Consider the following 26,384-nt stretch of genomic DNA (forward strand, 5'->3'; position numbering starts at 1 on the left):
TTTGGGTTGATTTGATGCCTGAGAATGGAAGCAGATGCCCCCTAAAGAGGGCCTGAACACCACCCCGCCCGACCCCAAACTCCATTGAGATGCTGACCCAAAGGATAGGATTTTGCCCACTGCCATAGGCAGTTCTTGGTAACAAGGAGTGTGGCAAATCACTCTCCTTTTTTTTTTTTGTTTTTTTTTTTGTTTTTAATGTTTATTTTTGAGAAAGAAAAGAGTGCGAGCAGGGACGGGGCAGAGAGGGAGGGAGGAATGGAGGATCCCAAGTGGGCTCTGTGCTTACAGCACCGACCCCAGCACGGGACTGTTATCCCACCAACCTCGATATCATGACCTGAGCCAAAGTCGGATGCTTAACCGACTGAGCCACCCAGGCGCCCTGCAAATCACTCTCCTTAAGTTGTAGGGCATGTCCCCAAAGTTTGCATTATTCCTTCCCATTAGGGATAGAGGTGCCTGCTGGGACTTGTGGGTCAGTCTCTGAACATTTTAAACCATCCTTCTCCCTAAGGAAGAGGTTCCCAGCCTAAGGACCACATCCCTCAAATATCCCCAATGGTTCCCCATACCACCCAGTGGGATTCCTAGCTCGGGGTGTCCCGGAGCCTGAGTGGACCCCTTCTCCCAAGTAAAGAGTTGAGAAGCAGTAGGGGAGGAGAGGCAATGAAGCCCAAAGGACTATGAGAACCTTCCTACACCTCTCCTTTCACTTGGCTCCGCCGTCAGTCCCATTACACACCCTCCCTTCCACCTGCACAGGCTCTGCGGACGCGGGGAGTGGGGTTCACTTTGCCACAGCTAACTGGCCCGCACACACACGCACACTCCATTGCTGCGCGCACATTTCATCCACTCTCCGGACAGCAAACTAGGCGCCCCCCACCCCGGCCGGGAGAGCACAAGGATCGCGTTTCCGGGCACCCCTCGCAGGTTTTATAACTACTATAACGGGACCCCAACCACCACTCCCACCTTGTCCCCGCCCCCCGGGACCCGCCCCCACTCGCCAGTCCCCGCGGCCAGCGCGCCACGAATGTATGGTCCGTCTTTTTTAACTAGCTGCTACGCGCGCGACCAGGGTACAGCCCGACCCGCGGTGCCCCCAGCCCCGCCTTCCGCGTCGCCCCGCCTCTGCGCGCGCCCCCCGGGACCTTCACCCCCCCCAAGTTGCCTGCTGCTAAAGTACCCCTTCTCGGGGGTTAGGCCTCCCCGCCGCCCCGCCCCCGCGCCAAGGTTGTGTTTGCTTTCTCCTCCGCCGGCTCGCGGCCACTGGATCCCCGACCCTGGGGCGGGGGCTCACCCTCTGTGCTTCCAGGGCTGGGGTGCAGACGAAGGGCTGGGAAGGGGAGCTGGCCAGTTCTCCCGGCTGGGCTCAAAGGGCCCCCCCCCCGTCGCCCCGCCCCAGATTCTTGTTACCTCACCGCCCACAGCCACCCCCCCCCCCATAATTGGCCTTGCAATTGGATGCCAAAGAGCCCAGAGTTGAGGGGGAGGCAAGCTTTGAGCCTAGGTCTCTCAGAGCCACCCAACACCCTCTTTTTACCCACGCCTCCAAGTCCGTGTCTCCTGCCCCACCCCACTCCACCACTGAGGGCCCTGGGGGTCCCCAAATATGCCCCCACTTCCAGCTTTTCTCCCTCCCCACCCCCGAAAATAAAACTCAGGGACCAACATCTGCTTCCTTTGCACTTGCTCTGTCGACCCCTCCCCCCACCCACATTTGGAGGGGCTTCCGTGGGGGAGCAGGCGGGGTTCGGGGCCCTAATATTTGCCAGTATTTAGCAAGGAGAGGGATGGCCCCTGCCCCCTGAGAGGTGGGACTGGTGGAATGGGGGAAGTTCAGCCCTGGGCTCAGCTGAGCCCCTTCCTTCCAGGGACCCAAGGATCCCTTCCCAGCGTTGGGAGCCGCTTCCTAATCGTAGTGGGGAGGGGAGCGAGGGATAGGACCCATCCGGAGGTCCCGAATTCCAGCCAGTTTATTCCTAAGTCTCCCCTCTCCCATCACATCCCCCCTTTTGTACTGCAATAATACTGTATTATAAGCTTGCACTGTTCCCCAACCCTAGCCGCGTAAGCATGCACGAGAAACTCAAGACCACACACACACACACACACACACACACACACACACACACACACACACACGAAGATGGGACGCTTTTTTTTTTCTTCCTCTTTCTCTCCGGGGTGCGTGCTCAGTGTACGTAGCGGCGTCGCGGGGGCCCCGGACCCGGGTGGAAAAGCATGCACTGAGCCCCCGCCCCTAGACTGCGAGTACTGTACAAATCCAACACTTGAAATCGACACGCACACGCGCGGCGCCGCCACGGGAGTGGGACACAGACACGCACCCACGCGCACTCGGCCGCGCAAGGGCGGGGTGGGGGGAGCCCCGCCGTCACGCGTCGCTGTGCGAGGGATCTTGTGCCTTTTTAAGTCCCTGTATGTTAATGCAGACAATCCGGAGAGCTTGTGTACTACCAAAACCTGATTAAAGACGCCTTCCAGGAACCTGCGCCTAGCCTGCTTTCTTTGATCCTTCTTCCTAACCCACCCCTCGAAGCAGACCTCAACTCTGGGGGTGCCTGGCTGAGCAGAGCACAGGAGCTAGTCTTGCTGATTTTGGGATAGGGTGGGGGCAAATTCCAGATCAATGGATCTAGCCCTACCCTTATCTCAGCCGCCCCTAAAACAAGGGCCAGTGGTGAGGGAGAGAGGGACCCCAGGAGGTCTGGGGCCTCCTTGGACTCCAGCAACCCTCACCCTGTCTTTCGTCTGCAGGAGTGGTTTGGGGACGGACCTGGTCTCTGGGGCCTGACTCCAAGTTACCAACTTGTAGGAAGAGGGATGGGAAGTAGGTGGATGGACACCTATGTTCTCTGTGGATTAGACTACTGAGGCCAAGTGTGTGTGTGTGTGTGTGTGTGTGTGTGTGTGTGTGTGTGTGTGTGGTAGGAAGGAGACCAGGAAGCCAGAGAGCCCTGTGAAGGGGCCATAAGGGCCTTCTCCTACCCCACTGCTCTGATGGGGGATCTGAGATGGGCCTGGCCTGGTGGAGAATGGTCGGTCCAGGGGGATCAGTGAGAGAGTGGATTGTGCAGAGCCTGGGGCCGGGGTGGGGGCATGGGGAATGCGGGGTAAGGGAAGATCAGGTCCATGAGAAGAGTGGGACTGGAGGAGAGGATTGTTGCAGAGAGTGGGTGTAAGGGGGGAGGAGGCTTTCCCTCCTTCTCTGGAGGCAGGTGGGGAGGAGTGGAGGGACTCTGAAATGGAAAACCCAGCATGTCCAGGCCCCTGGGTGGGCTTGTTAGTGATCCTTAGGGCAAAGCTGTCCCCACTTGGAGGTTAAAGCTCTTCCTGCTAAAGGGCAGAGGGTCCCAGGTTTCCCTGCACAGGAGGCGGGGGAGGCCAGCGAGGCGATGGAAAGAGTCTGGGCTTCTGTGCCAAGTTGGTTGGTGAGCTTTGTGCAGTGGGCTTGCCAGTGCCTCGCTCCAGGCCTCAGTTTCCTGATCTGACATGGTCACTGATGCCTGATTTCAGTTCTCATTCCACCCCCCTCCCATGTAACAGAAGGGGAGGGCTTTGCGATGGAAGAAGAGAGGGTTCAAGCTGTGATCATCTAACATGGACGCTGTGAACAGAGGGTCTGTCTACGGGGGTGCTTTTCTACAGGCCAGAGAACAAGGTAGTTGTGCCACGGACACTCAAAAGTGTCAGAGAAGGGACAGGGAAATAGACAGATGTTCTGCTGGGTGGGTGATTTCTGGGCTAGACGGTAGGGAGACATGATCAGAGCTCTGTGCCTCTCTGTAGGTACCTAGCACTCAGTACCAGCACGTGCACCATGGTGGCAACTCACCCAGGGTCTCACAGCATCCTTCCCCGCCTCTGTCCAGTCTTCTGTAGCCTTACTGTTGGTAATTGAACATGGCAAAGGGCCCTCAGCATGAGGCCAGGCACAGAACCAGGGCTTAATATTTGCTGAATGAATGAATGACCCAATGAACGAGAATGGTGCAGAAAAAGAAAACAATTGCTGGGACTTCCAGCCTGGATGTGAAGGAGAAAGAGCTCTAAGGCCATCCGGTGCCTGGCTCAGACAGGGTGTGTAGGCATCCCGCCTGGGGTCGGATGCTACCCCATCTTGCCTGCCCCCCAACCCTCACTGCATCCTCATGGATGGTCAGATCACGAGAAAGATTATGGCAGTTGAGGAGCGGAAAAGTCACAGCCTTGGAGAGATCCTCAGCCTTGGGGACTCCCACTAGCCTTTGGGCTATTTGCAGAAACCTCAGCTGGGAGAGACCCTCCTTTTCTCAGCACCCTATCCCCCCCTCCCCCGTACATGTGGCATCCAGGCATTTCTGGGGTTAGAGAGGGGGGCAGTGATCTCCAAACCAGAGAAGCAGGGCAGGGGGCGTGAAGTGGGGGTGGGAAAGAGCTGATATTTATTGAGCCACTGCTATATGCCAGACCCATTGTTTATCTGACGTCATTTATGATCACAACCTCTGTGGAGTATCCATTATCCCAATTTTGTTTCCTAATAGAGAGATTGCACACTCTGTGAAAACAAGGACCATATCTATCTTGTTCAGTACTTGATGCACAGATTCACAGCCTCTAACATGGTGGCTGGGGCAACAGACATTCCAGGACTTTGTCTTGAAGGAAGGAAGGAAAGGAGGAAAGAAGGGAGGGAGGGAGGAAGGAGGGAGAAAGGGAGGGAGGAAGGAAGGAAGGAAGGAAGGAAGGGAGGGAGGGAGGGAGGAGGGAGGGAGGGAGGAGGGAGGGAAGGAGGGAGAAGAAGAGAAAAACCCTCAAGAGGCTCAATGAAGTTTCGCCAAGGGAAGGATATGGGAAAACGAGAAGAGAGTGTGATGATGTCTGCTTGGGGGTGGACAGGAAGGTGTTTTTGGAAGGCTGTTTTAAGCTCAGTCCTGGAGGAAGAAGAATAAGGATTTGTCATGTGCACAAAGTGACAGGGACCTCAGGCAGAGGGAACTGCCAGAGGGAAAGACAGCAGCGTGAGAACCATGATACACTTAGGGAACTTCCGGTGGCATCAACATGGCGGGAGTACAGGGCGGGGATCAGAGGGCGCTGGTGGAAGTGAGGCTAGACCTGAAGGTGGGAGCTGGACCAAGGAGTGGGGGACAGGGTTGTCATGTGCGAAGCCAAGAACTGTCCCCTGAGGATTGTGGGGGCTCCTGTAGGTTTCTGCAGGTTAGAAGCAGATTCAAGTTTCAGGAAGATCACTCTAGCAGCTGTCGGAAGGATGGATGGGCAGTGCGGGAGGGACAAGAGAGGCCAGTGGCTGGGGAACCACCAGGCAGAATAGGGCTGTGCCCATGTGCTCTGCAGCTGCTGAGGTCCCAAGAAAGTGGTCAGGTCTTTCTAGTCTGGAAGGAAGGAGGCTAAGGGAAGATGTGGCAAGAGTCTAGAAAACCAAGAACACGCCATCACATTGCCAAGGACTCTGGCCAAAGCTTCAAAAGGGAAAACTTCATCAACTGGCAAGAAACTGCCCTTCATAAGCTGGCTGTGAATTCCTGAAGGAAGCATGGACTCAAAACACACCTGTAGAGGGCTGGAAGGTTCCTGACTGACAGTAGGGAAGGGCGAGGTGGGGGGCCTGGAGCTCCAGAGGCCCACCCTGCATTTGGAGGTGTGTACAGCCAAACTTTGCCCTGTCCTACACAGGCTCTGATGGCCCTGGTGGCCAGCTCGCTGGCTGCAGAGAAACTGTGCCCTGTGAGGGGTCAGTGAGGGCTGACCCAGACACTTGCTGCCCCTCTCCAGACCTGGTTTCCTCTTCTGTCAAAGGGAGGGTTTAGACCTACATGGTGGCTGTGATGCCTTGCAGCTGTCATTGTCTTCCACGGACTGAACTAGAGCTGGCCCTGGGTTTCGGAGGCAGGGAGAAGAGTGAAGGAGGTGGGAGGCAGAGCAACTGCCAAGGTCAGGGCTGGGGACCTCAGGGGAACTGGAGGACGCCCATGATCCTTCATCAGAGATTTACTGAGCGCTTACTAGATGCCAGGGACCATTCTAGGCCTTGGGGGACAAAGCAATGCACACAACAGACCCAGTGCCTACCCTCAGGGAGCACACACTCTGGTGCACATGCCTGGGCACACAGGCGCAGCCCAGGTCTCCTCGGGCATGGCAGGGTGGGTGACCTCAGCCAGTCCCTGTATGTGCCCCTTGCAGGTGTTCTCCACGGCGTCCCCGTTTGAGGTCAATGGTCTCCCACGAGCTGTGCCTCTGAGCCTGCCCTACCAGGACTTCAAGAAAGACCTGTCTGACTACCGAGAACGGGCTCGATTGCTCAACAGGGTCCGGAGGGTGGGCTTCTCCCACATGCTGCTCACCGCCCCCCAGGTCCCACTGGCCCCTGTTCAGCCTCAAACTAATGGGAAGGAGGAAGAGGAGGAGGAGGAGGAGGAGGAGGAGGAAGAGGAGGAGGAGGAAGAGGAGGAAGAGGAGGAGGAGGAGGAAGAAGAGGAGGAGGAAGAGGAGGAAGAGGAGGAGGAGGAAGAGGAGGAGGAGGCAGTGGTTCTAGGGGAGGTGCTGGGGCCTCGCAGTGGCTCCAGCAGTGATGGGAGCGAGAGGAGCACGGACCGGAGCCAGGAGGGTGCCCCTTCCACGCTGCTGGCCGACGACCAGAAGGAGTCCAGGGGCCGGGCCTCCATGGCCGACGGAGACCTGGAGCCTGAGGAGGGCTCTAAAACGCTGGTGCTCGTCTCCCCCGGCGACATGAAGAAGTCGCCCGTCACTGCCGACCTGGCCCCAGACCCTGACCTGGGCACTCTGGCTGCCCTCACTCCTCAGCAAGAGCGGCCCCAGCCCACCGGCAGTCAGCTGGACGTGTCGGAGCCAGGCACCCTGTCCTCTGTCCTCAAGTCTGAGCCCAAGCCCCCTGGGCCCGGAACAGCACCAGGGGCCGGGGCAGTGACCACAGGGGCAGGAGGAGTGGCAGTCACCTCCTCACCCTTCACCAAAGTTGAGAGGACCTTTGTGCACATTGCAGAGAAAACCCACCTCAACGTCATGTCTTCCGGTGGACAAGCCTCCCGGCTTGAGGAGCTGGGCGCTGGGGGAGAGCAGGGCCTGGAGGCACCCCCTGAAGGGAGGGCTGTGGAGGAGGGGGCCTCCATGCCCCTGGAGAATGGCATGGCCCAGTCAGGGCTGGAGAGCTGTGCTCTGTCTGGAACCCCGGGGGATAGCCCCTTGGAGGTGGCCACAGACTCACTGCCCAATGGCCCAGCCCTGGCCAATGGGCCAGCCCCAGTGTCCCCACTGGAGCCAGGCCCTGAGAAACTGGCCACCATCTCCCCCACCCGCCATGCCACGCCAGGCCCTCGCCCCAGGAGCCGGATCCCTGTCCTGTTGTCTGAGGAGGACACAGGTTCAGAGCCCTCGGGCTCACTGTCGGCCAAAGAACGGTGGGGCAAGAGGGCCCGACCACAGCAGGACCTGGCACGGCTGGTGATGGAGAAGAGGCAGGGCCGCCTGCTGATGCGGCTGGCTTCTGGGGCCTCATCCTCCTCCAGTGAGGAGCAGCGCCGGGCCTCTGAGACGCTGTCTGGCACCGGCTCGGAGGAGGACACGCCTGCCTCGGAGCCTGCCATCCCCAGGAAGGCCGGGCGGGGGGCTGCCACCAGGAGCCGGATTCCCCGCCCCATCAGCATCCGCATGCCCGCACCTGCCACCGCCCAGCAGTTTCCCGGCACACCCCACAGCGCTGCCCCCACGTCTGACACAGCCATCACCAGCAGGTGAGAAACCGCTGCCATCTCCAGGGTGGGCCGAGGGTGACCACAGAAGGCCTCCACCAGCAGGGTCCTCCCCAGAGCCAAGGTCAGGTTCCTAGTGAGGATGCAGCTATACCTGTTCACCACCTCCCCCTATTAAGTGTCTCTTCTGACTCAGGACCCAGCCCTGTCACTGGGCTGAAGGGAGTGGCTACAGTGAGCAAGTCTAGAGGGGCAAGGAGGCCAAATTTGAGAGAGGTTAATAGGGGGCGGTGAGGTTCATATCACAGCCTCAGGCGTGTCATGAGGCATTTGAAGCCAAAAGATAAAGACCAGAGTAGTTGGGAGACAACATTATTCATATCAGTGTAAACACGGGCACATTACAGAGTAGAATGTAAAATCCATGAGAATTTTAAGATGAAACTGACGTCCAAGAAAGCCTGCAGCAAGCTCTTGGGGAGCAGCCTGGGAGTGTGTGGACCCTAGAGGTCCTGCCCTGGAGGATGGAGCACCAGGCCTCAGTTTATTCACCTGTGCCTGTTCCTCAGCCTCATCCAGCTCTGAAGACGCAGGGCTCTAGGGCTCAGGGCCCAGAGATTCTGAAAATGTCTCTCCTTTTTTCTTTGCCCTCTTCTTTTCTCTTGCCTTCTGCACCCCCCGCCCCCCTCCTCCTACAGGCTCCAGCTGCAGAAGCCCCCAGGGTCGGCCGTTCCTGCTGACCTCCGTCCCAAACAGCCCCCCGGCCGCGGCCCGGGCCCAGGGAGAGCCCCCGACGGCACCAAGCCCCCCGCCCCGCGAAGCCCAGGCCCCTCCACCTCCGTGGCGCCCCGCCATCCCAGCGCGTCCCCCCGGAGCCAGTCCCTGTCCCGCAAAGAGAGCTCCTCCCCTTCGCACCAGGCCCGGCCCGCAGCCCCCCCGCCGCGGGGCGCCCCGCAGGCCCGGGCCCAGCCTGATGGTACCCCCTCCCCGGGGGGCCCCAAGAAAGGACCCAGAGGGAAACTCCAGACTCAGCGCGCAGCAACCAAAGGCCGGGCGGGGGTCGCGGAGGGCCGGGCAGGGGCCAGATAATGACGCGCGAGGCTCTCCGCGGCCCCCCACCCTCACCCCGGCCCCCCCACCCGCAGCCGGCCACACTGAAACAGCTCCCAGCACAGCCTTACGCGCCTGACGCGCGCCACCCGCGGCCCCAGCTTCCCGCCTGCACCCGCGAGGACGCGTGCCAGCACTCGCCGAGCCTGCCCGCCCGCCCGGCCGGAGGGGGGGCGCAGGGACGCCTCGCCGCGGGGAGAGGGGGGAGGGGGAGCGCCAGCCTCCCGGTCCTCCGTCCCCTCCCCGTGACCCCTGCCCTCCCCCTGCCGCCCTTCGGGTGGGGCAGGCTCACCCTCCGCCCCGGGGAAGGCTCAGCCACTTTTTCACTGAGGACTCCACTAATGGGGACGCCCCCTTACCCGCCAGGCCTCTGCTGCTCTCTGTGCTCCCCCAGGGACCTCTGCTTACACCTACTGCGGCGCCTTTCCCTCTTCTCGGCCTTCTTCCAGCCCAAGCCCACCCACCCCTACTTTGAGAAAGGCAGCCTCAAATTCCGAAGTGGAAGTTCCGGCCTCTCTCACTCCAGGGACCAATACCACAATCTCCTGGAAGCTGTGATTGGCCAAAAGGCCTCTTCTCAGCTGCCAGGCTGGGGCTGGGGAGCTGGGATCCAGGGGCCATTGGTCTACTCAGGTGTGAGGGGGGCAGACCTGACCAGCCCCAAAGTCAGCTCCATCCTGAACACCCCTGTGGAAGACGGTGGGCAAGTGATTGGGAGGCTGCTCTCCTGCACCCCTAGGGTGCCAAGTCCTCCTCCCCATAAATTTGGGTGGGTCCTCAGTGGGAACCATAGAGTGTGTGTGGGCTGCCTTCCTGGGCACATGTTTCCCAATGGGAAGTTGGAGGGGGGCTTTAAAAAAGGTTTTGCCCCCTCCCTTGGCCTCCTGATCCAGTGCTCAGGACCCCTCACCATCAGGAATTCCTTTTTGCCATCTAACCTCAATCCTGCCTGCTGCAGTTTCAGCCAACTTCCCTCTCTTCTGAGTTCAGTGGAGGTGGAGAATGGCTGGTTTTCATCTTCTCTGCACTGGCCCTTTAGAGATTCAGGGACTCAGTTCTGGCCGAGTCACCCTTTCTGTCCTCCTGGGGTGGGGAGAGAGCTGGATCAGACCATCATCTCCCCCAGGGGGTAGAGAAAGCAGAAACAGACAGACAGCTGGCCCCTAGACTCATGACAGAAAGGCCCTTCTAGCTTCCAGATTGTATGCTTGTGTGATGGGCCCAGCCTAAGTCCCCTCCTCCCCCAGCTAACCCTTCAGCCTGTCCCCCCCCTTGTCTCAACCCCAACCCATGCAGCTGAGCTGTCCCTGCAGAGGGTGAGGGCTGTGCTGCTCCATGAATGGACATGGGGCTTCCTCCTGGGTCTGGCTCCTGCATCGCTCATCCCACCTCATCATGAGCCTCAACTGCCTACATCTTGGCCAAGCAGCACACTGGCTGCAGAAGGGACAGCCACCCCTGTCTATGTGGGACAGGTCCCCTGCAGGCCTCCTCCATCCTCAGCACCCTCAGCCTCTGTCCCCTGGTCCGGCCCCTCTGTTCTTCTGTGGGTCACAGAGAGCAAGGCAAGGCAACCAGGGGAAGAGGAAGAAAGGCCCCAGCATGTCCCAGTGGTCTGGCAGCACCCGGCCGCCATCGCTTAGAAGGATGCCCCTGAGGAAGCTGGCCCTGGGAGCGGCCTGGCGGCGCCAGCCGAAGCCCCTCTTGGAGAGTCAGCAGGCTTGGGCAGCTGTTTCCACACCCAGGTGGTGGCTTCTCTGCAAACCAGCCCAGGGGAGGACTCCAGGGTGGACGACCTTCGAGGTCCATCCCATGCTGACGCAGAAGCTCCCAGAACACTCAGGAAATCTCTCCGGACAGAGCCCTCTTTGTCAACCCGAGACCCTCCCAAGGCCTCTACTGCCCTCTGGGTCGAGCAGAGGGGGTGGATGAGGGGCCACTCCCTCCCATCTAGAGCTTCTCCGAATGACAATCAGCTCGTGCCAGGTGGGGACCAGGGCATGACCCCCGGTGCCCAGGTCCTGGGCCTGCTCCTTGCCACCAACCGAACCGTGAATGTAGGGCCCCCAGCTTCACCCCTGCCCCAGGACCAACAACACCCTGGTTCGGTGTTGGGAAGAAAAGGGGGTGGCCTGAGAAAGCCCAGGCCCATCCCACCCCTAGCTTCACCCAGCACTGGAGCTGGGCAGAGACGCAAAACCCTGTCTGCTCTTGGGATTCCAGACCTCCCTAGGGCTCCCAACTGACCTCAGGCCTCTGCGTCATGGAATGTCACCAAGGTGGGGGAAGAGGGGAAGAGGTGAGTGTGGGAGGGGACGAGGGAACTGACTCTGCTCCTCTCCCCAGGAAGGAACCAGGGCAGAGGAAACCACGCCTCCCAGTGTCCCCACCCCCAGCTGCAGCCTCTTCCCCCTTGAGCACCCATCCCCTCCACCAAGCACTCCTGGTCCTGAGCCCTTTCTCTGTAAAGAGTGTCACACCACCACCACCACCACCACCTCCCTCTAGCACTTCCCCATCATGACAGACCTGTGTCATTGGCTCAGACACAGGTCTGCTCACCCCAGAACATGCCTCCCCTCCCAAGCCACACTGTACACGAAGCAGGTGCAGGAGAAGGGCCATGTCCCATTCACGTGGGCACCCCCCTTCCGGGCTCCTCACAGGGGCCTGGCTCAGTCTTCTCAGCTCCGGGGATCAGCCCTGGTGGGCATGGAGTGGGGGGCAGGGAGGTGTCCTCCCCCTCCCCCAGGGAAGCCACTGAAGAATGTTTACACGCCAAACAGAATGTAACACCCTCCCCCACCTCTTCCCAGTCACTGCATGGCCTCTGCCCACCCTGCACCTGTCCAACCCCACCCCAACATCCTGGAAGCCGCTGTCATGATTAGATCGGGTCTTGGAAGGGAAGTAGCCATCACACCATTAAAAAGCCTGTGGACCTTTCCTTCTGTTGGCCTGGACTCTTCTTCCTTTGGGGAAGAGGGAAAAGCTTAGGCCCTGAGGCTGGGAATGGTCAGGGGAGAAGAGTGCAAGCTGGTGGGCAAGTGGGAATGGACTGATTGTCTCTACGGAGATGGAAACACGCTCAGGAACTGACACCGGGAGGGTCCCACTGGTGGAAGGAGGCTACTCTGTCTCCTCTAGTTGTGTCTCCAAGGGCTGGAGGCTCGGAGCCTAGCTTTGTGCAGAGTGGAAGGGAGGAAGAATGTTCATTGTCCCAAAGTTAACAGACACAAGTGAGTTTGGAAACCATAAACCTAACAAACTCACAGGCAAGGAGAGACAGTGGTCATTGTTCTAGCAAAATCTATGAAAGTTATAAGCGAATGTAGCTGATGACCTAGCATCGCCACTTCCAGAAACATATCCTATGGATGGACTCGTAAACTGGCAAAATTCCATGTGTCCAAAGTTACTCACTGCAGGATTCTCCATGGAGCCCCCCAAATCTCAGCTGGTATTTCACACTGAAAACATTCTGGAAATGGGCAATTTTTCATTAGATTCACACAAACTCATGTGGTATCAAAACTTGACAAGACCATTTATAGTCTTCATTAATTCCACTTATCATACATGTTTGCAATGGAAATATCCGTGTGTTTGATCCTATTAGGGTATTTCATAATATATGGAATATGCACTAAGTATGTGTATATATATTATATATATACTAATCCCAATGGTTTGGATAAGAGACTCTGGACCTGTAAAAGCAAAAGTTCAGAAGCAATCTAAATGTCCACTAGTTGGGGCTGATTAATACCGCATGGCCAGCCATATGATGGGACCGTATCACAGCGTACTATGAGGCTCTGCAGTGAAGCAGGTGTAGACACTTTGTATACACTTGAGCACTGGTCTCTAAGACTAGGAATACATAAAAGAACCATGTGTATAATGTATAGCTATTTGTAGATGAGTGAGGGGCCTCTGGTTGCTTCAAGGAGGAAGGCTGTGGGGGAAGGGAGGCTTCACTGCAGTGCACTTGCGGTACCTTTTGTGTTTTGGACCCTGCATTCGCCAGGTGTAAAATTTTCACCTAGGCAATACATAAACAATTTCTGCCTCAGGACAGGCTTCTGACTGTGCCTGGGATCAGTGGTAAAAGGGATGGGTTCTGGGGTGCCTGGGTGGCTCAGTCGGTTAAGCCTCCAACTTCAGCTCAGGTCAGATCTCAGGTTCGTGGGTTTGAACCCCACATCAGGCTCTGTGCTGACAGCTAGCTCAGAGCCTGGAGCCTGCTTCTGATTCTGTGTCTCTCTCTCTCTCTGCCCTTACCCCTCTCATGCTCTGTCTCTCTCTGTATCAAAAATAAATAAAACATTTTTTAAAAATTAAAAAAAAAGGGATGGGTTCTAAAGTCCTACTCTACCACTCAGATGCAGCTCTGACATTCCAAAACCTGTGTAACCATTTCCTGTTCCCCACCCTTGCCTCCTGGGATCCCCTTTCCTCTGACACGCATGCCAGGGGGCTCTAGGTCCTAATTTACCAGACTTCAGTGGTGCCTCCACATGCTGTCACCTTCCATCTTGTTTAAAAAGCAGGTCATATTTGTAGTATAAAGGCGAATGTTAACAGCATATAAAATAGAACAGGAAAGCCCCCTGTCCACGAATCTGATCATCTCGAGGTAACTCCTATAAATGGAGTTTTAAAAATGTTTGTTTATTTTTGAGAAAGAGAGAGAGTTCGAGCAGGGGAGGGGCAGAGAGAGAGTAGGACAGATTATCCCAAGTGAGCTCTGTGCTGACAGCTTCGGTGCTGACAACAGTGGACATGATGCGAGGTCAAACTCAAGAACCGCAATATCACGACCTGAACCAAAGTTGGAAGTTGGACGCTCAACTGACTGAGCCATCCAGGTAGCCAATGGATTATTTCTTTTTAAAGATTTTTAAAAAGTAATCTCTATACCCAACGTGGGGCTCAAATTCACAACCCCGAGATCAAGAGTCACCTGCTCTACCCACTGAGCCAACCAGGCATCCCAAAGACTTCTTTATGGTTATAATAATGACTCTCTTCCTCCCTCTCCCTTTTTCCCTCCCTCTACCCCCTCATAAATAGAAGAGCATATTATACTTGCCATTCTGAAATATGATTTTCATGCCCAACAATATGTCTAAAATACAGTTTCTAGTGTATTCACAGAGTTGTGCAACCATCACCACAATCAATCACTCCAACGCCTCCAGCTCTAGGCAACCACTAATCTACTTTCTGTTTCTGTATAGATTTGCCTATTTTGAACATTTCATATAATACATGAAATACATTTCATACAGTATGTGGTTCTTTGTGACTTCCTTCTTTCACTTAGCATTGTTTTCTCGAGGTTCATCCATTTCATGGCTAAATGATATTCCATTCTGTGGACAGACCATATTTTGTGTATCCATTTACCAGCTGATGGGCTTTGGGTTGTTTTTCCCTTTTGGCTACTGTGAATAATGCTGCTATGAATATTTGTTTACAAGTGTTTGTGTGGACACATGTTTTCACTTCTCTTGAATGTATGCTTAGTAGAATTGATGGGTGATCTGGTAATTTTAAGTGTTTTTTTTAAACAATTTTAAAAAATAAATATTTACCGTGTGTGAGAGAGAGTGCAAGCAAAGGAGGGAGGGAGAAAGGAAGAGAGGAAGAGAGGGAGAGAGGGAGAGAGGGAAGGAGAGAGAGAGAAAGAGAGAGAGAGAGAGAGAGAGAGAGAGAGAGAGAGAGAAAGAGAATCCCAAGCAGCCTCCCGGCTGTCAGTGCAGAGCCTGACACAGGGCTGGACCTCACAAGCCATGAGATCATGACCTGATCCAAAACCAAAAGTCAGATGCTTAACCGACAGAGCCGCCCACGTGCTCCTGGTAATTCTGTTTCACATTTTGAGGAATTACCGAACATTGCACATTTTATATTCTCACCAGTGATATGTGAGGATCCTCATGTTCTTTTTAATGGCTACATAGTAGTTCATGGCATGAATGTTCCATAATCTATTTAACTTACTCCTTGCTGATTTTTCATTAGATTCTTTCCAACTTTTCACTTTCAAATAGTATCAAAGTTAACTTCCTGGCTCCAATCTTTGCTTATCTCTGCAAGTCTAGTAGTAGAAAAAATCCCCAGAATAATCAAATAGATGAAAAATGGTATCTTGTTCAGCTTTTAATTTCTCTTACTATTATTGGGAAGGAAGGAATGCCATGATTACTCATTCGTTACTTAATTAACATTCTTTCAATCATTCATTAATTCAACTAATACTTCAGGCCATTGCTGAGCTCCGCATGTACCAGAAGCTATGCCAGATATGGGGCATTTTCTGAGAATTGAGGCAAAGCATAGTGGGCCCTCAGCTTTCACCTAACATGTGTTATGTGCACTCAGGCAAAGACTCCTAGCCCAGACTGGGCGCTTCAAGGAAGGGCTCCAGATGGATATGATTCTTAGACCGAATTTTGAAGGACAACCTGAAGTTGGCCAGATGACGAGGAGAGGACGTTCCTGGCAGAGGGAGCAGCGTGGGCCAGTGTGGAGGTGTGAGAACTGCATGTGGTTCAGGGTGGTGGTTAGTGGTGTGAACTGAGAAGTAGAGAGTGGAGTGAAAGGTGGTGGAACCTGAGGTGAGGGTAGATCTTGCCAAGGAGGACAGCTTGTCCCCATTCCCCAAGCCTGAGACCTGCTGGGCACACTCCCCTCTTGAGGCCCAACACAACAGCCTTCCTGATGCTCCATGGCGGAGGACCTGTCCAGCTCCTGGCCAGCCTTCTCCCCACTTTCCAAGAAAGATATTTCTCTTTTCTGCCCTATGGCCCAGAGAGCTCTGAGGATATGGACACAGAGAAATAAGTGGCTTCATTGAGGCTGTTCGGTCAGAGGCTAGAGAGGAGCCATAAGATCAAAGACATTGGGGAGGACTTTGTTAGTAGAGAGAGGTCCCTTGGGTATACCCTAGAGAAAAGAGGGTAGGAGAATGGAGGTGCCGTGCCTCTGCTCATCAGACACTGGGGCCTGCTGAGATTTCCCCACTGGCTAATCAGGAGTCCAGGCCAGACCAAGACTGAAAGATGGGCAAGATGGCCTTCTAAGTCCTCAGCAAAGCTCATGATGATGGGGGAGGGGAGGCTGCATGGTCACGGGAATGTGGGGTTAAAAGGGACACATGTTCATCAACTCCAAGTGGCATTTTATGCATCCTTCTCATCCCATGTACCTTTAAACTCAAAGTGGCATAACGTCACCCATTACCACCACCATCAGGTTTACCACAAGTACTACCTCTATCTCCATTACCCACCTCTAACTCTATTACCAGGACCATCGTTCCTCAAATCACAGATACCCTACTCCCAAACTAGGCTCCATCACCACCATTACCATCAACATTACCAGCTTCTGATGACATAGTGATTAACAAGGGAGGTAAGATTCTTGCTCTCAGGGATCCTACAAATCTTCATCATGACCACCGCAACCATCACCATCTCTACCATCACCTCCACCACTATTACTACCATCACCATAGCCACCTCCCCCATCACCTCCTCCACCATTAATACCACCACCATAACCATCACTACCATTACTACCACTGCACCACCACCACCACCATCAGTATCATCTACAATATAACCCTTTCACCACCACTGCCTTCATAACCACATCACTATTACCATTGTCCTAGCCCCATACACCTCACCCTTACTCCCATCACCTCCATCACCCACATCACCATCACTTTACCATCAGTATTCCCACTTGATCACTATTACACCATCCCATTACCATACTTATCATTAAATGGAGATTCCATCAGTTAGAATTCCACCATCATTACCAGCATCATCAATGTATGAAATAATTACATGGGTTGTAGCAATGGTTAATGGTCAAGGAAGCCCCCACTAAGAAGGGAAGGTCTTCTGAGGCCACTCAGTGTAGAGAGGGGCAAAAGAGTAAGAAGTCTTAAAGTGTAAGGAATCTGTATTGTAGGCAATCTTAAGTGGGGAACTTATTCTTCCCCAAATCCTCTAACAGTTTTAGGAATAATTTCAATGAAGGAGTTGCTATTTTTCCAGTGCTATTTTTCCTTTGCATCTAGTTTGGTATAAATGAATGTTTCCTCCATCTTGGCCCCTGGACTCAAGTATGGATTCCCAGGTTGGAGAGGATGAGGTAGGTTAACAATTTAATCAAAACCAACTCTTAACTGGTGATTTAGAGCTGATCTGCCCTCTGGTCAGACCCTTGGCATTTCGAACCTTGCCTGTCTATTTCCATCATCTGCCACCAAACATCATGGTCACTGTCACCACCACTCCTTGATGATATCAGATGGCGGAGTTGTCATATGGGGTGGAAGCGGGGAATAAGATGAAGGCAGGAGTACAATCAATACCAAGTCACTGTCTGTAGAAAGATTTAGGTCTGCGTTTCCTAGGAACCAGTGCAAAGAGGGAGAGGTAACCACTATCTGACTAGCAGCGCTTTCTCATGTTAAGGCAGCAGAGAAATTCCCATTGTGGAGCCAAAAGAAAAGGCACCACAGCTGATGCCAAGGCTTGGCCTCATTGGCTGTTTCCTTTGGTTATGAAAACTTCAGAGAATTCCCTATGAACCATGGAGGTAAGATGCCTGCAGGACTTAGCTCTTGGAGCTGCAAATGGTTGTGGTTATTTATTTGTTTGTTTGTTTGTTTACTTATTTAAATAGGCTCCATGCCCAACATGGACTTGAACTCACAGTCCTGAGATCAAGAGTTGCATGCTCTGCTAAGTGAAATAAGTCAGGCAGACAACCATATGTTGTCACTCACAGGTTTAACAGGAGAAACTAACAGGGGACCATGGGAAAAGGAAAGGGGGGGGAAAAAGTTGGGGAGAGGGAGTGAGGACCTCATGAGAGACCTTTGAATCCTGAGAACAAACTGAGGGCTGAAGAGGGAGGGGGGAAGAGGAAGGGAGAGTGATGGTCATGGAGGGGGGCACTTGTGGGGAAGACCACTGGGTGTTATATGGAAACCAAATTGGTAATAAACTATTAATTTAAAAAAAAACTATAAATGAAAAAGAGTTGCATGCTTTACTATCCGAGCCTGCCAGGTGCCTCAATATTTTATATTTTTATATAAACAATATGATTATGAGGGAGGAACAAACAAGGTAGAGGTCACATGTAGGTAAGAGCTGAGCTGGTCTCCAGGGCAGCTTGGGCCTCCGCCAGGTGAATAGGAGCGAGGCCACGCTGCCCAGGGGACTGCTCTGAGGTGTGAGGTGGCGCCAACTGGCTGGAGTGTCTGGGAAGCTGGAGGGAAAGGGCCTGTCCTGGGTGGGAAATCACGCAGGCCAAATGAAGAAGCTGGACTTTCACCCTCCGCAGTGGGAGCCTCGCCCTGGGACACTGCCCTGTCAGCCAGGTGTTTCTGAGTGTCTGCTGTGGCAGGTGTGCGGAGCGTGGCCTGAGACCAGAGCCACTGCAGGCAGGAAGCCTTGTTCACCTTGTCTAACCCTCCTGCTAGACGGCGTGCTCCCTGCGGGCCGGGGCTGTGGTGGAGGCAGCTTTATACTCTGCAGAATGCTTAGGTCATCTTACTGCTATCACCTCCTGTCATGGCCATTAGATACTATCCTTGCTCCCACGCGCCCAGGCTATTAGCACCACCCTTTCCACACACCACGTCAGTGAGTTAGTTCCTTTCCCAGAGCTTTCTCAGGGAGCACATGGTGCACATGGACACCCCCAGTGCAGCAGGTCAAAGGCCTGGGCAGAGGCAGGGATCCCGGTCCTCTCTCCAGTTCTGCTGCCGGGTCACTGTGTGGCCCCAGCAAGTCCCACCCGCCCCCCACCACTGCCCGGCTCCCCACCACCATTTCCTTAGCCGTTCAAAGGGAGAGCTACATTAAATTCGTGGTTTTCAAACTTTTTTCTAGGTTTGGCCCTTTAGAAGCCTATTTACTTAGAAATCTGGAGCTCTGGAAAAACTCTGACAACCCCCCAGCTCTGCCAATCCTGACTTTGGAGAAGCAGATGAGAATAAAACTGATATTGCTGCCTCTGCTATGCTTTTGCTGCAGGCACCACGAATGGGAACTGAGTGGGGGAAGGTCAGACAAATCCTGAGTCTTAGGCATTGCAGTTACCTCTGGTGGGACCTTGGCAAAACTTCTCTTTCCTGGCTCACTCAATCCCCCAAGGGGACACGCCTGAAAATAAGGGCAGGGGGGAGGTGGGAGGGACTATGTGTTTGGGAAGTGGGAGGGTGGTGAGTCTGGGATTGCCCAGGTGGACCAGGCTGCCCAGGGCAGTTCCTGGTGCGTCTCAGGCGAGGGCGGAAGTTCTAGGTGGGGGCTTAAGGGTATAGGGAGGCTTTGTGGCTCAGCAGAAGAACTCTTCACCTGGTTAGGGCCTGGCTCTCAGTCTTGAATCCTGAGGCCCCAGCCAAGCTGTGGCTTCAATATGTAAGGCTGACCTAAATCTTCACAGGACAAAGGGCATCGCAGGAGAGTTGACACCAGGCCTCCTCCTCTTAGGGCCCCTGGGAGCTCTGCTGATCCTGGGACTAGGGGCTCACTTCCTGCACACCCAGCTACCCCATCATGGCAACTTGAGGCTACCCCACTTGGTCCCAGAGCCTCGGAGCCAGTGACCTCTGAATGGATGGCAGTCCCTCACCCAGGCACTGGGCCAAACAGGCAGGGATCCCTGGAGACCTGGTGACCAGGGAGGGCTCGGTCCCGCCCAGCCCCTGAGGGCTGGATTCTGACTGCAGGCTTCTTTCTGCTCATCAGTCCAATTGCTCCGCCTCCAGAGTCCAAGGGTCCAAGCCGTGGGTGGACTGTGCTGCTCTGGACCCTACAGAGGAAGCCCGCACTGAGACCGGTCCGTGGGTGGGTTGGTGGGCAGGCGGCATGAAGTTTGAAGAGCTGCTAGATGAGGTGGGCGGCTTTGGGCCTTTCCAACTGCGGAACGTGGCACTGCTGGCCCTGCCCCGCGTGCTGCTGCCCATGCACTTCCTCCTGCCCATCTTCCTGGCTGCCGTACCTGCCCACCGCTGTGCCCTGCCTGGTGCTCCTGCCAACTTCAGCCACCGGGATGCATGGCTGGAGGCCCGCCTGCCCCAGGAGCCTGATGGCACCCTCAGCTCCTGCCTCTACTTCACCCACTCCCAGGCCCTCCCTAACAGCACGCTGTGGGGAGCGGGTCAGAGCCCTGGGCCGCTGGAGGGTGAGCCCTCCACAATGCCCTGCCCTCAGGGCTGGGAGTACGACCGCTCGGAGTTCTCCTCCACCATTGCAACCGAGGTACCCGAGCAGGAGATTGAGGGACACGTGAGTGGGATGGGCCGGCCACCGCCCTGGGTGACTACGATGTGGGCATTAGACACGTTACTTTGCCTTTTAGAGTCTCAGGTTACCTATTTGAAGATGGGGGTCTATGAATTTAAAGCACTGAACTCAGTAGTAAGGAGCCCTTACACCAGAGGTATTACCAGTTAGGAAGTGATTAAGGCAGGTCAGGGCTAAGATGGCTCTGAGGAGCTGGGGGAGAGCTGAGCAGAGTTTCTGCAGTAGGAAGAGGAGACACAGTAGAGGCCTCCTTCTTTCCCTTCTTTTTGGCCCCAGGTCTGGGCTTTACATAATCCATCTGGAAGGTGAGTGCAGATGGGGACAGAGTCTCTCGAGAGAGGAGTGGACCTATTGTCAAGGTCAAGACCCTCCATGGAAAGAAGCTGAGGCTACAGAATTGGGGAGGGGCAAAATCTCTTACCCCTCAGGTTGGTGTGAATAGTTGAGGGTTTATTATCCGACATGGAGGTACCAAGATGGAACAGTTGACCTCAGGAGGCCCGAGAGTCTGGAGGCCGGGGGTGGGGTGGGGTGGGGGTTGGTGCTAGCTAGAGAGGGTCGGTACCCATGAGAGGCCCCTCCCTGTCTGTCCCTGCAGTGGGACCTGGTGTGTGAGCAGAAAGGCCTGAACAAAGCCACGTCCACCTTCTTCTTTGCTGGCGTGCTTGTGGGGGCTGTGGCCTTCGGATATCTGTCTGACAGGTGGGGTGCAGTGGGGGGGCAGTAAGGGAGCAGGGTGGGGAACGCTCTCCCACTAGTTGGGGTGTGGGCCTGGTCTACCTCTGTCGTGGGACCTCCCCTCTACAGGGAGCTGACCTGCACAACCCCTGCGCAGGTTTGGGCGGCGCCGCCTACTGCTGGTGGCCTATGTGAGTTCCCTGATGCTAGGCCTGGCGTCTGCAGCCTCGGTCAGTTACATCATGTTTGTCATCACCCGCACCCTCACTGGCACAGCTCTGGCTGGCTTCACCATCATCGTGATGCCACTGGGTGAGGCAGGCAAAGGACGGGCAGGGCCCAGAAGACTGGAGGGAGGCAGTTGTCAAGGGTGAGACTGAGCTCATCTGGCCCTTGCTAACTGTCTTTCTGTCTCCGGCCCCTGCCCTGGCCCAGAACTGGAATGGCTGGACGTGGGACACCGCACCGTGGCTGGTGTCCTGAGCAGCACCTTCTGGACAGGGGGTACAATGCTGTTGGCACTGGTCGGGTACCTGATACGGGACTGGCGGTGGCTTCTGCTGGCTGTCACTCTGCCTTGTGCCCCAGGCATCCTCAGCCTCTGGTGAGGACTGTGGGCAGCTCCGGAGTGGGAGATAGAGGAAACCAGAGATAGAGCTAATCAGAGGCTGAGATTCGAATACAGAGAGACTGAGATATAAAGAGAAAGAAAAAGTCAGTGACCGAGAAACATAAAGAGAGAGACAGACCAGTACAAAGAAGATGGCAGTGGGCGTGAGAAGCAGAGAAACACAGAATAACATACTGAGAGACAACGGAGACACAGAAACAGAATCCGTGAGAGATGGCAAGTGACAGAGACCAGGACCGAGGGGCAGATTCAGAGGGACAGATAGACACTGACATGGGAGTGACTGGAGAGACAGGGCCAGCATAGGGGTAGGGAGTGCAAGCAGGACAATAGGAAGCCAGGCAGGTGGGCATTTCATTGTCTTCCAAAAATGAATTGGCTTTTGATGCCCCTTGCGGATTTCTGGATGTCTGTCTCTCCTTCATCCTATGCCCTCCTGTCACTTGTGGGAGAAGTGGGTGGCTGAGGCAGGGGGCCGGGATTGAGACCAATCCCGTTGAACAGAGAAGGGAATCCCAGGCTATGGAGGACCTACGCCTGGGCAAGGAAGTGTGGGAGGAGGTGGGTTTTAAGTTGGGCTTTAAAGGGTGAATAAAAGTTTGTCAGGTAAGAAGGGTCTGAGCAGGAGAGAATATTCCAGGTTGAGGGGGCTTTGTGAGCAAGAGCCTGGAGGCTGACAGGCTGTGGTGTGTCCAGGAGGGAGATGTGACTGTGGGTGCCGACTCTGCCTGAAGGGCCTCCTGCTGTCCCCCAGGTGGGTGCCTGAGTCTGCACGCTGGCTTCTGACCCAGGGCCGTGTGGAGGAGGCCCACGGGTACCTGCTGCGCTGTGCCAGGATCAATGGGCGGCCTGTGGGTGAAGACAGCCTGAGCTGGGAGGTGAGGGTGAATGTGTGTGTGTGAGCACATGCAAGTGCGCCTGTGTGCTTGAGTGTGCATAAGTGTGTGTGGCCTGTGTTCAGCGCCCTCTTCCTGGGGCCCACTGTACATGCAAGAAAAGCTCCTGGTCCCCTGTGAAGAGTTTCCAAACTCTTTAGAGTGTCCTACCTGGGGGCCACATCCTTGACTCAGATGTGCCAGTGCATTCCCACTCCCACTACTGGAGAAGGGAAGAGGAATAGCGACCCAGAAAGATCAGCGTGCCTAGCTAAGGCCCACAGCCAACTCTGATGTCACAAACTCTCCTCCTCTCCCACCAGGCCTTGAGCAAAGTGGCCACAAATGAGCGAGTGGTCCGAAGACCCTCTTACCTAGACCTGTTCCGGACCCCAAGGCTCCGACACATCTCACTATGCTGCATGGTGATGTGGTGAGGAGGGGGAGATAGGTGGACAGAGAGGCAGACCCCAGAATGGTGCAGAGTGTGAGCTGGAGGGGCACGTGAACTGTAGCTGTGCAGAGCAGGACGACCAGCCTCTGAGGGGGTGGGGCTCTGGAAGATCACGAGGTGGAGCAGGCATCAGAAGCAGGGCTCAAATTCAGGCGCTGCCACTTCCTTACTGTGAGACCTTGGACAGGTCACTTAACCCCAAGCCTCAGAGCCCTTTCTGCAAAACCGGAAGCTGTTAGTTCCTACCTCACAAGGTTGCTGTGAAGATTAGGTAAATCTTTGGTCATTGGCACGCGCTGCACACTCCCAGGGGGATTATGGGGGCAGGGATGGTGGTGGGCAGAGGGCTCCGGAGGTGGGGGAGGTGGTCCCTCTAAAAGGCCAAGGCTCCCTAGGAAGAGAGGACAACAGGGCCAAAGAGGAGGGGCCCTGAGTGGCATCGCGGCCCCTTTCAGGTTTGGAGTGAATTTCTCCTATTACGGCCAGAGCCTGGACCTTTCGGGGCTGGGGCTGAACGTATACCAAGCGCAGCTGCTGTTCGCGGCCGTGGAGGTGCCCTCCAAGCTGCTGGTCTACGTGTCGGTGCGCCACGCAGGACGCCGTCTCACGCAAGCAGGATCGCTGCTGGGTGCCGCCCTTGCTTTGGGTGGCAGACTGCTGGTGACCTCGGGTGAGCCCCACCCTCAGAGGCCACGCCCACCCGCAGAGGCCACGCCTCCTGGCCCAGAGCTCCTGCCCTTTCCCTGAGGCCCCTACTGCAAACCCTCCCACCCTGGGAGTTCTTGGTCTCGCACGAGGCCCGCTCACTGCCTGAACCCCTTTTCCTCCAGAGAAGGGGTCTTGGAGGACCGCTCTGGCAGTGATGGGGAAAGGTTTTTCTGAAGCTGCCTTCACCACTGCCTATCTGTTCACATCGGAGTTGTACCCTACGGTGCTCAGGTGAGGGGAGCCGACATGGCAGGGTCTGTAGGACCTGCCGACCCTCTTCCCTTCCACATCACCCTGTCAGAATGGGTGTCCCATCCTCTGGTGAATGCTGGCTTGGGGCCAGCCTGGGGACAGGTGCGAAGACCACACCCGAGAGAAGCCTCAGCCCTCTTAGCCATCTGGGCAGAAGGGGATACCAGGGCTTGCCAGCCCAGGATGGGAGCCTTGTGAGGCATGACCCTCAGTAGGTGTGAACACCGACCCCTTCCCCTGTCCTCTCTCTGAACAGACAGACAGGGATGGGGCTGACTGCACTGGTGGGCCGGCTGGGGGGCTCTTTGGCCCCACTGGTGGCCTTGCTGGATGGAGTATGGCTGTCACTGCCCACGCTCGCTTACGGGGGGATCGCCCTGCTGTCTGCCTGCACTGCTCTCCTGCTACCAGAGACAAGGAAGGCACAGCTGCCAGAGACCATCCAGGACGTGGAGAGAAGGTGTGTGCCCGGAACTATGTGTGTCTGCGCGAGGGCGTGCATGTGGGAATGGGGGCTCCCGCACCTGACACTGGACACCAGGTCTGGTGCATATATGCAAGTGTTCATGGGTGTATGACCTGAGGTATGTACACTGCATGTGTAGAAGTACACACGAGTCCGTATATGTGTGTGTAAGCGGGTGTCCAAGATCGTCCAGGAAGAGGTGGATGTGTGCACACTCAGGTATGCCTGAACATCAGGGATGCACACAAGCATGTGTGGGAGTCACTTGAGGGAGTACATGTTTGTTTACCAGCAGCTGGGGAGAGGCACGGGCCAGCCATGATGGGGCAGGCTCGGGTGGTAGGCCCAGGGCTAAATCCCACCAGTGCTCATGACTCCTTCTTCCCCAGTGCCCTGTCCAGGCTTCAGGAGGAAGAGATGCCCATGAAGCAGGTCCAGAACTGAGTGGTAGCAGGGGCAGGCCCTCCACAGAAGTTCTGCCACAGGGGCTGGAAGATCAGAAGGCAGGCCCTGTGTCTGGGGCTAGGGGGCATCAAGCCCAGGGCTGGAGTTGCCACCAATGTCCCCTTCTCTGTGCTCATCCAGTCTTGACTATTTGGCCTCCAGCAACTGGGCAACTTCCTAGAATGCGGTGGGCTGCTGGATAATTCTGGTACCCCTCTCATGGCTGGGGGAATCTGTAAATAAAGGTGCCCCATGGGTCCGTGGCAGCAGTGAGGAGGTGTGGGATAAGCCCTGGATGGGAAGCCAGAATCTGGCCCTGGGTTCTAATCCCAACTTTGCCACTAACTTGCTGTGTGATTTTGGGCATGTAGCTTTCCCTCTCCGGGCTTCAGTCTGTTCCTCTCTCAAATAGATAATGAAGCCCCATGGCAGACCTCACCCCAAGACCTATCTGTTGTCATGCTCGAATGAGATGTTGAATCATGTGCTTCTCCTAGAGATGGTGCTAAAGGAGGAACTGCCCTATGATGACTTGTGGCACCAACAGGGCCAGTGGGCATGCTGTGCACTCACTGCGTGGTGCTGGGAACTGTCCAGGACCGGGTGCCGGGAGAACAGAGCTTTGTTCCCATGGCTGGCCCTGTATCTCCCAGGTAGTTTGCAGAGTAATGCATCCCCCCTCCCCACACCTCCCATCCTCCAACCCATTGTTTAGGTCTCATGCCCAAAGAAGAATTGAAGATATGGGAGCCAACAGTTTATTGAAGAAGCCAAAATAAACATGTTTTATAAGTACCTTGAAGTTATAGAATTTGCTAGGGAAAGGGATTGGGAAGGCCAGGAGGCTACCCTTTAAAATGTGGTCACCTAGGTCCCCTGAGCAGATAGACATGGGAAAAGGAGGAATTGGCAGAGAAAGTCTGGTCTACCATAGAGGCTAGGCCCAGGCCACCTGAAGCCCATCTTCCCCCTGGGGGACTGAAGAACTCTGTAGCTCCCATAGGACCATGGAGGGAATGGTGTGAGGTCCGAGTTGGAGTGACCTCTTCTGTGAGCGCCTCACTTGGATTTTATCTCCACAGGGTCATAGATGTAGCAGCCCACATCACCAATGTTCACACCTGAGAGAGAGAGAGCCCCATCACCAAGGGCCCTGGTGCTGGGGGTGTTGGGCTGAGGGATGAAAGGAATTGGGAGGGGTCTGGGGTGCGTTTGACCACAGGGAAAGTTGTGCACACATCCCCACAGGCCACATGCCATACTTTGGGCCTACTGTCTAAGGTGCAGCTGCCCACCTTTGGGGCCGAACAGGTAGCCGTAGCAGGGAATGTGGCAGTAGGGGACACCGTCATGCTGGGACATAGAGAGAGAGAGCCATCTCAGCTTGGCTCTTTCCCATCTCCAGCCTTCCTCCTCCCGACATAACCACCCACCCTTGCCCTGGTCACCTCAGCATGACTCCCAGCAGTAAGGGTCTTCCGGCAGCGCTGGCACCTCAGACAGGGTCGGTGCCAATTTCTGCCCAAAGACATCACCTTCTCAGCTGGTGGTAGAGAGAGTTGGTAGTTCTAGGGGCAGGGCAGGGACACCTGCCTGCTTTGCCCCACCTCCCTACTCTTAGGCGCCCAGCCTCTGTCCCCCTCCCCAAGCTTTCCATGATTACTTACCGAAGT

General features: G+C 55.5%; 3 protein-coding genes across 5 annotated transcripts in view; 2 read left to right on the forward strand and 1 right to left on the reverse strand.

The window, feature by feature from the left end:
* TTBK1 (tau tubulin kinase 1) overlaps positions 1 to 11,802 on the forward strand; it is a 36,348-nt gene extending 24,546 nt beyond the window's left edge. Inside the window, exons 13-15 of one of the 2 annotated variants that reach the window (XR_003910675.1) lie at positions 6,220 to 7,787; positions 8,444 to 10,841; positions 11,202 to 11,802. Coding sequence is in view for 1 of the 2 variants with exons in the window: in XM_029944395.1 (XP_029800255.1) it covers positions 6,220 to 7,787; positions 8,444 to 8,834 (1,959 nt within the window). In the remaining variant the exon portion in view is untranslated. Of the gene's footprint in view, positions 1 to 6,219; positions 7,788 to 8,443 lie in introns of both variants that reach the window. The other variant, XM_029944395.1, reaches the window with a different exon arrangement.
* A 7,963-nt stretch (positions 11,803 to 19,765) lies between these two features.
* Positions 19,766 to 25,506, forward strand: SLC22A7 (solute carrier family 22 member 7). 2 transcript variants are annotated; one of them, XM_029943891.1, is made up of 11 exons: positions 19,766 to 20,158; positions 20,261 to 20,266; positions 20,802 to 20,905; positions 21,039 to 21,193; positions 21,317 to 21,485; positions 22,267 to 22,390; positions 22,711 to 22,820; positions 23,297 to 23,511; positions 23,672 to 23,780; positions 24,058 to 24,279; positions 24,669 to 25,506. In XM_029943891.1, exons 1-11 carry the CDS (start codon positions 19,766 to 19,768, stop codon positions 24,709 to 24,711), a joined length of 1,650 nt encoding a protein of 549 aa, XP_029799751.1. In that variant the 3' UTR covers positions 24,712 to 25,506. The 2 variants fall into 2 exon arrangements, with proteins under 2 accessions (XP_029799751.1, XP_029799750.1); XM_029943890.1 differs by lacking the exon at positions 20,261 to 20,266.
* The window catches only part of CRIP3 (cysteine rich protein 3), a 2,869-nt gene continuing 1,940 nt past the window's right edge, over positions 25,456 to 26,384 (reverse strand). Inside the window, exons 6-8 of the mRNA XM_029943893.1 lie at positions 26,160 to 26,279; positions 26,007 to 26,064; positions 25,456 to 25,832 (exon numbers count right to left, since the gene is read on the reverse strand). Coding sequence (XP_029799753.1) covers positions 25,771 to 25,832; positions 26,007 to 26,064; positions 26,160 to 26,279 — 240 coding nt within the window. The 3' untranslated portion in view covers positions 25,456 to 25,770. The remainder of the gene's footprint in view (positions 25,833 to 26,006; positions 26,065 to 26,159; positions 26,280 to 26,384) is intronic.

This window comes from Suricata suricatta, chromosome 7 (assembly GCF_006229205.1).
Source record: "Suricata suricatta isolate VVHF042 chromosome 7, meerkat_22Aug2017_6uvM2_HiC, whole genome shotgun sequence".
Lineage (NCBI taxonomy): Eukaryota > Metazoa > Chordata > Mammalia > Carnivora > Herpestidae > Suricata > Suricata suricatta.

Coding starts and splice junctions, on each gene's coding strand:
- SLC22A7 (XM_029943891.1), top strand. CDS start 19,766: ATGAAGTTTGAAGAGCTGCTAGATGAGGTGGGCGGCTTTGGGCCTTTC. Junction 23,512..23,671: donor CAGACTGCTGGTGACCTCGG/GTGAGCCCCACC, acceptor CTTTTCCTCCAG/AGAAGGGGTCTTGGAGGACC. Junction 24,280..24,668: donor AGGTGTGTGCCCGGAACTAT/GTGTGTCTGCGC, acceptor TGCCCTGTCCAG/GCTTCAGGAGGAAGAGATGC.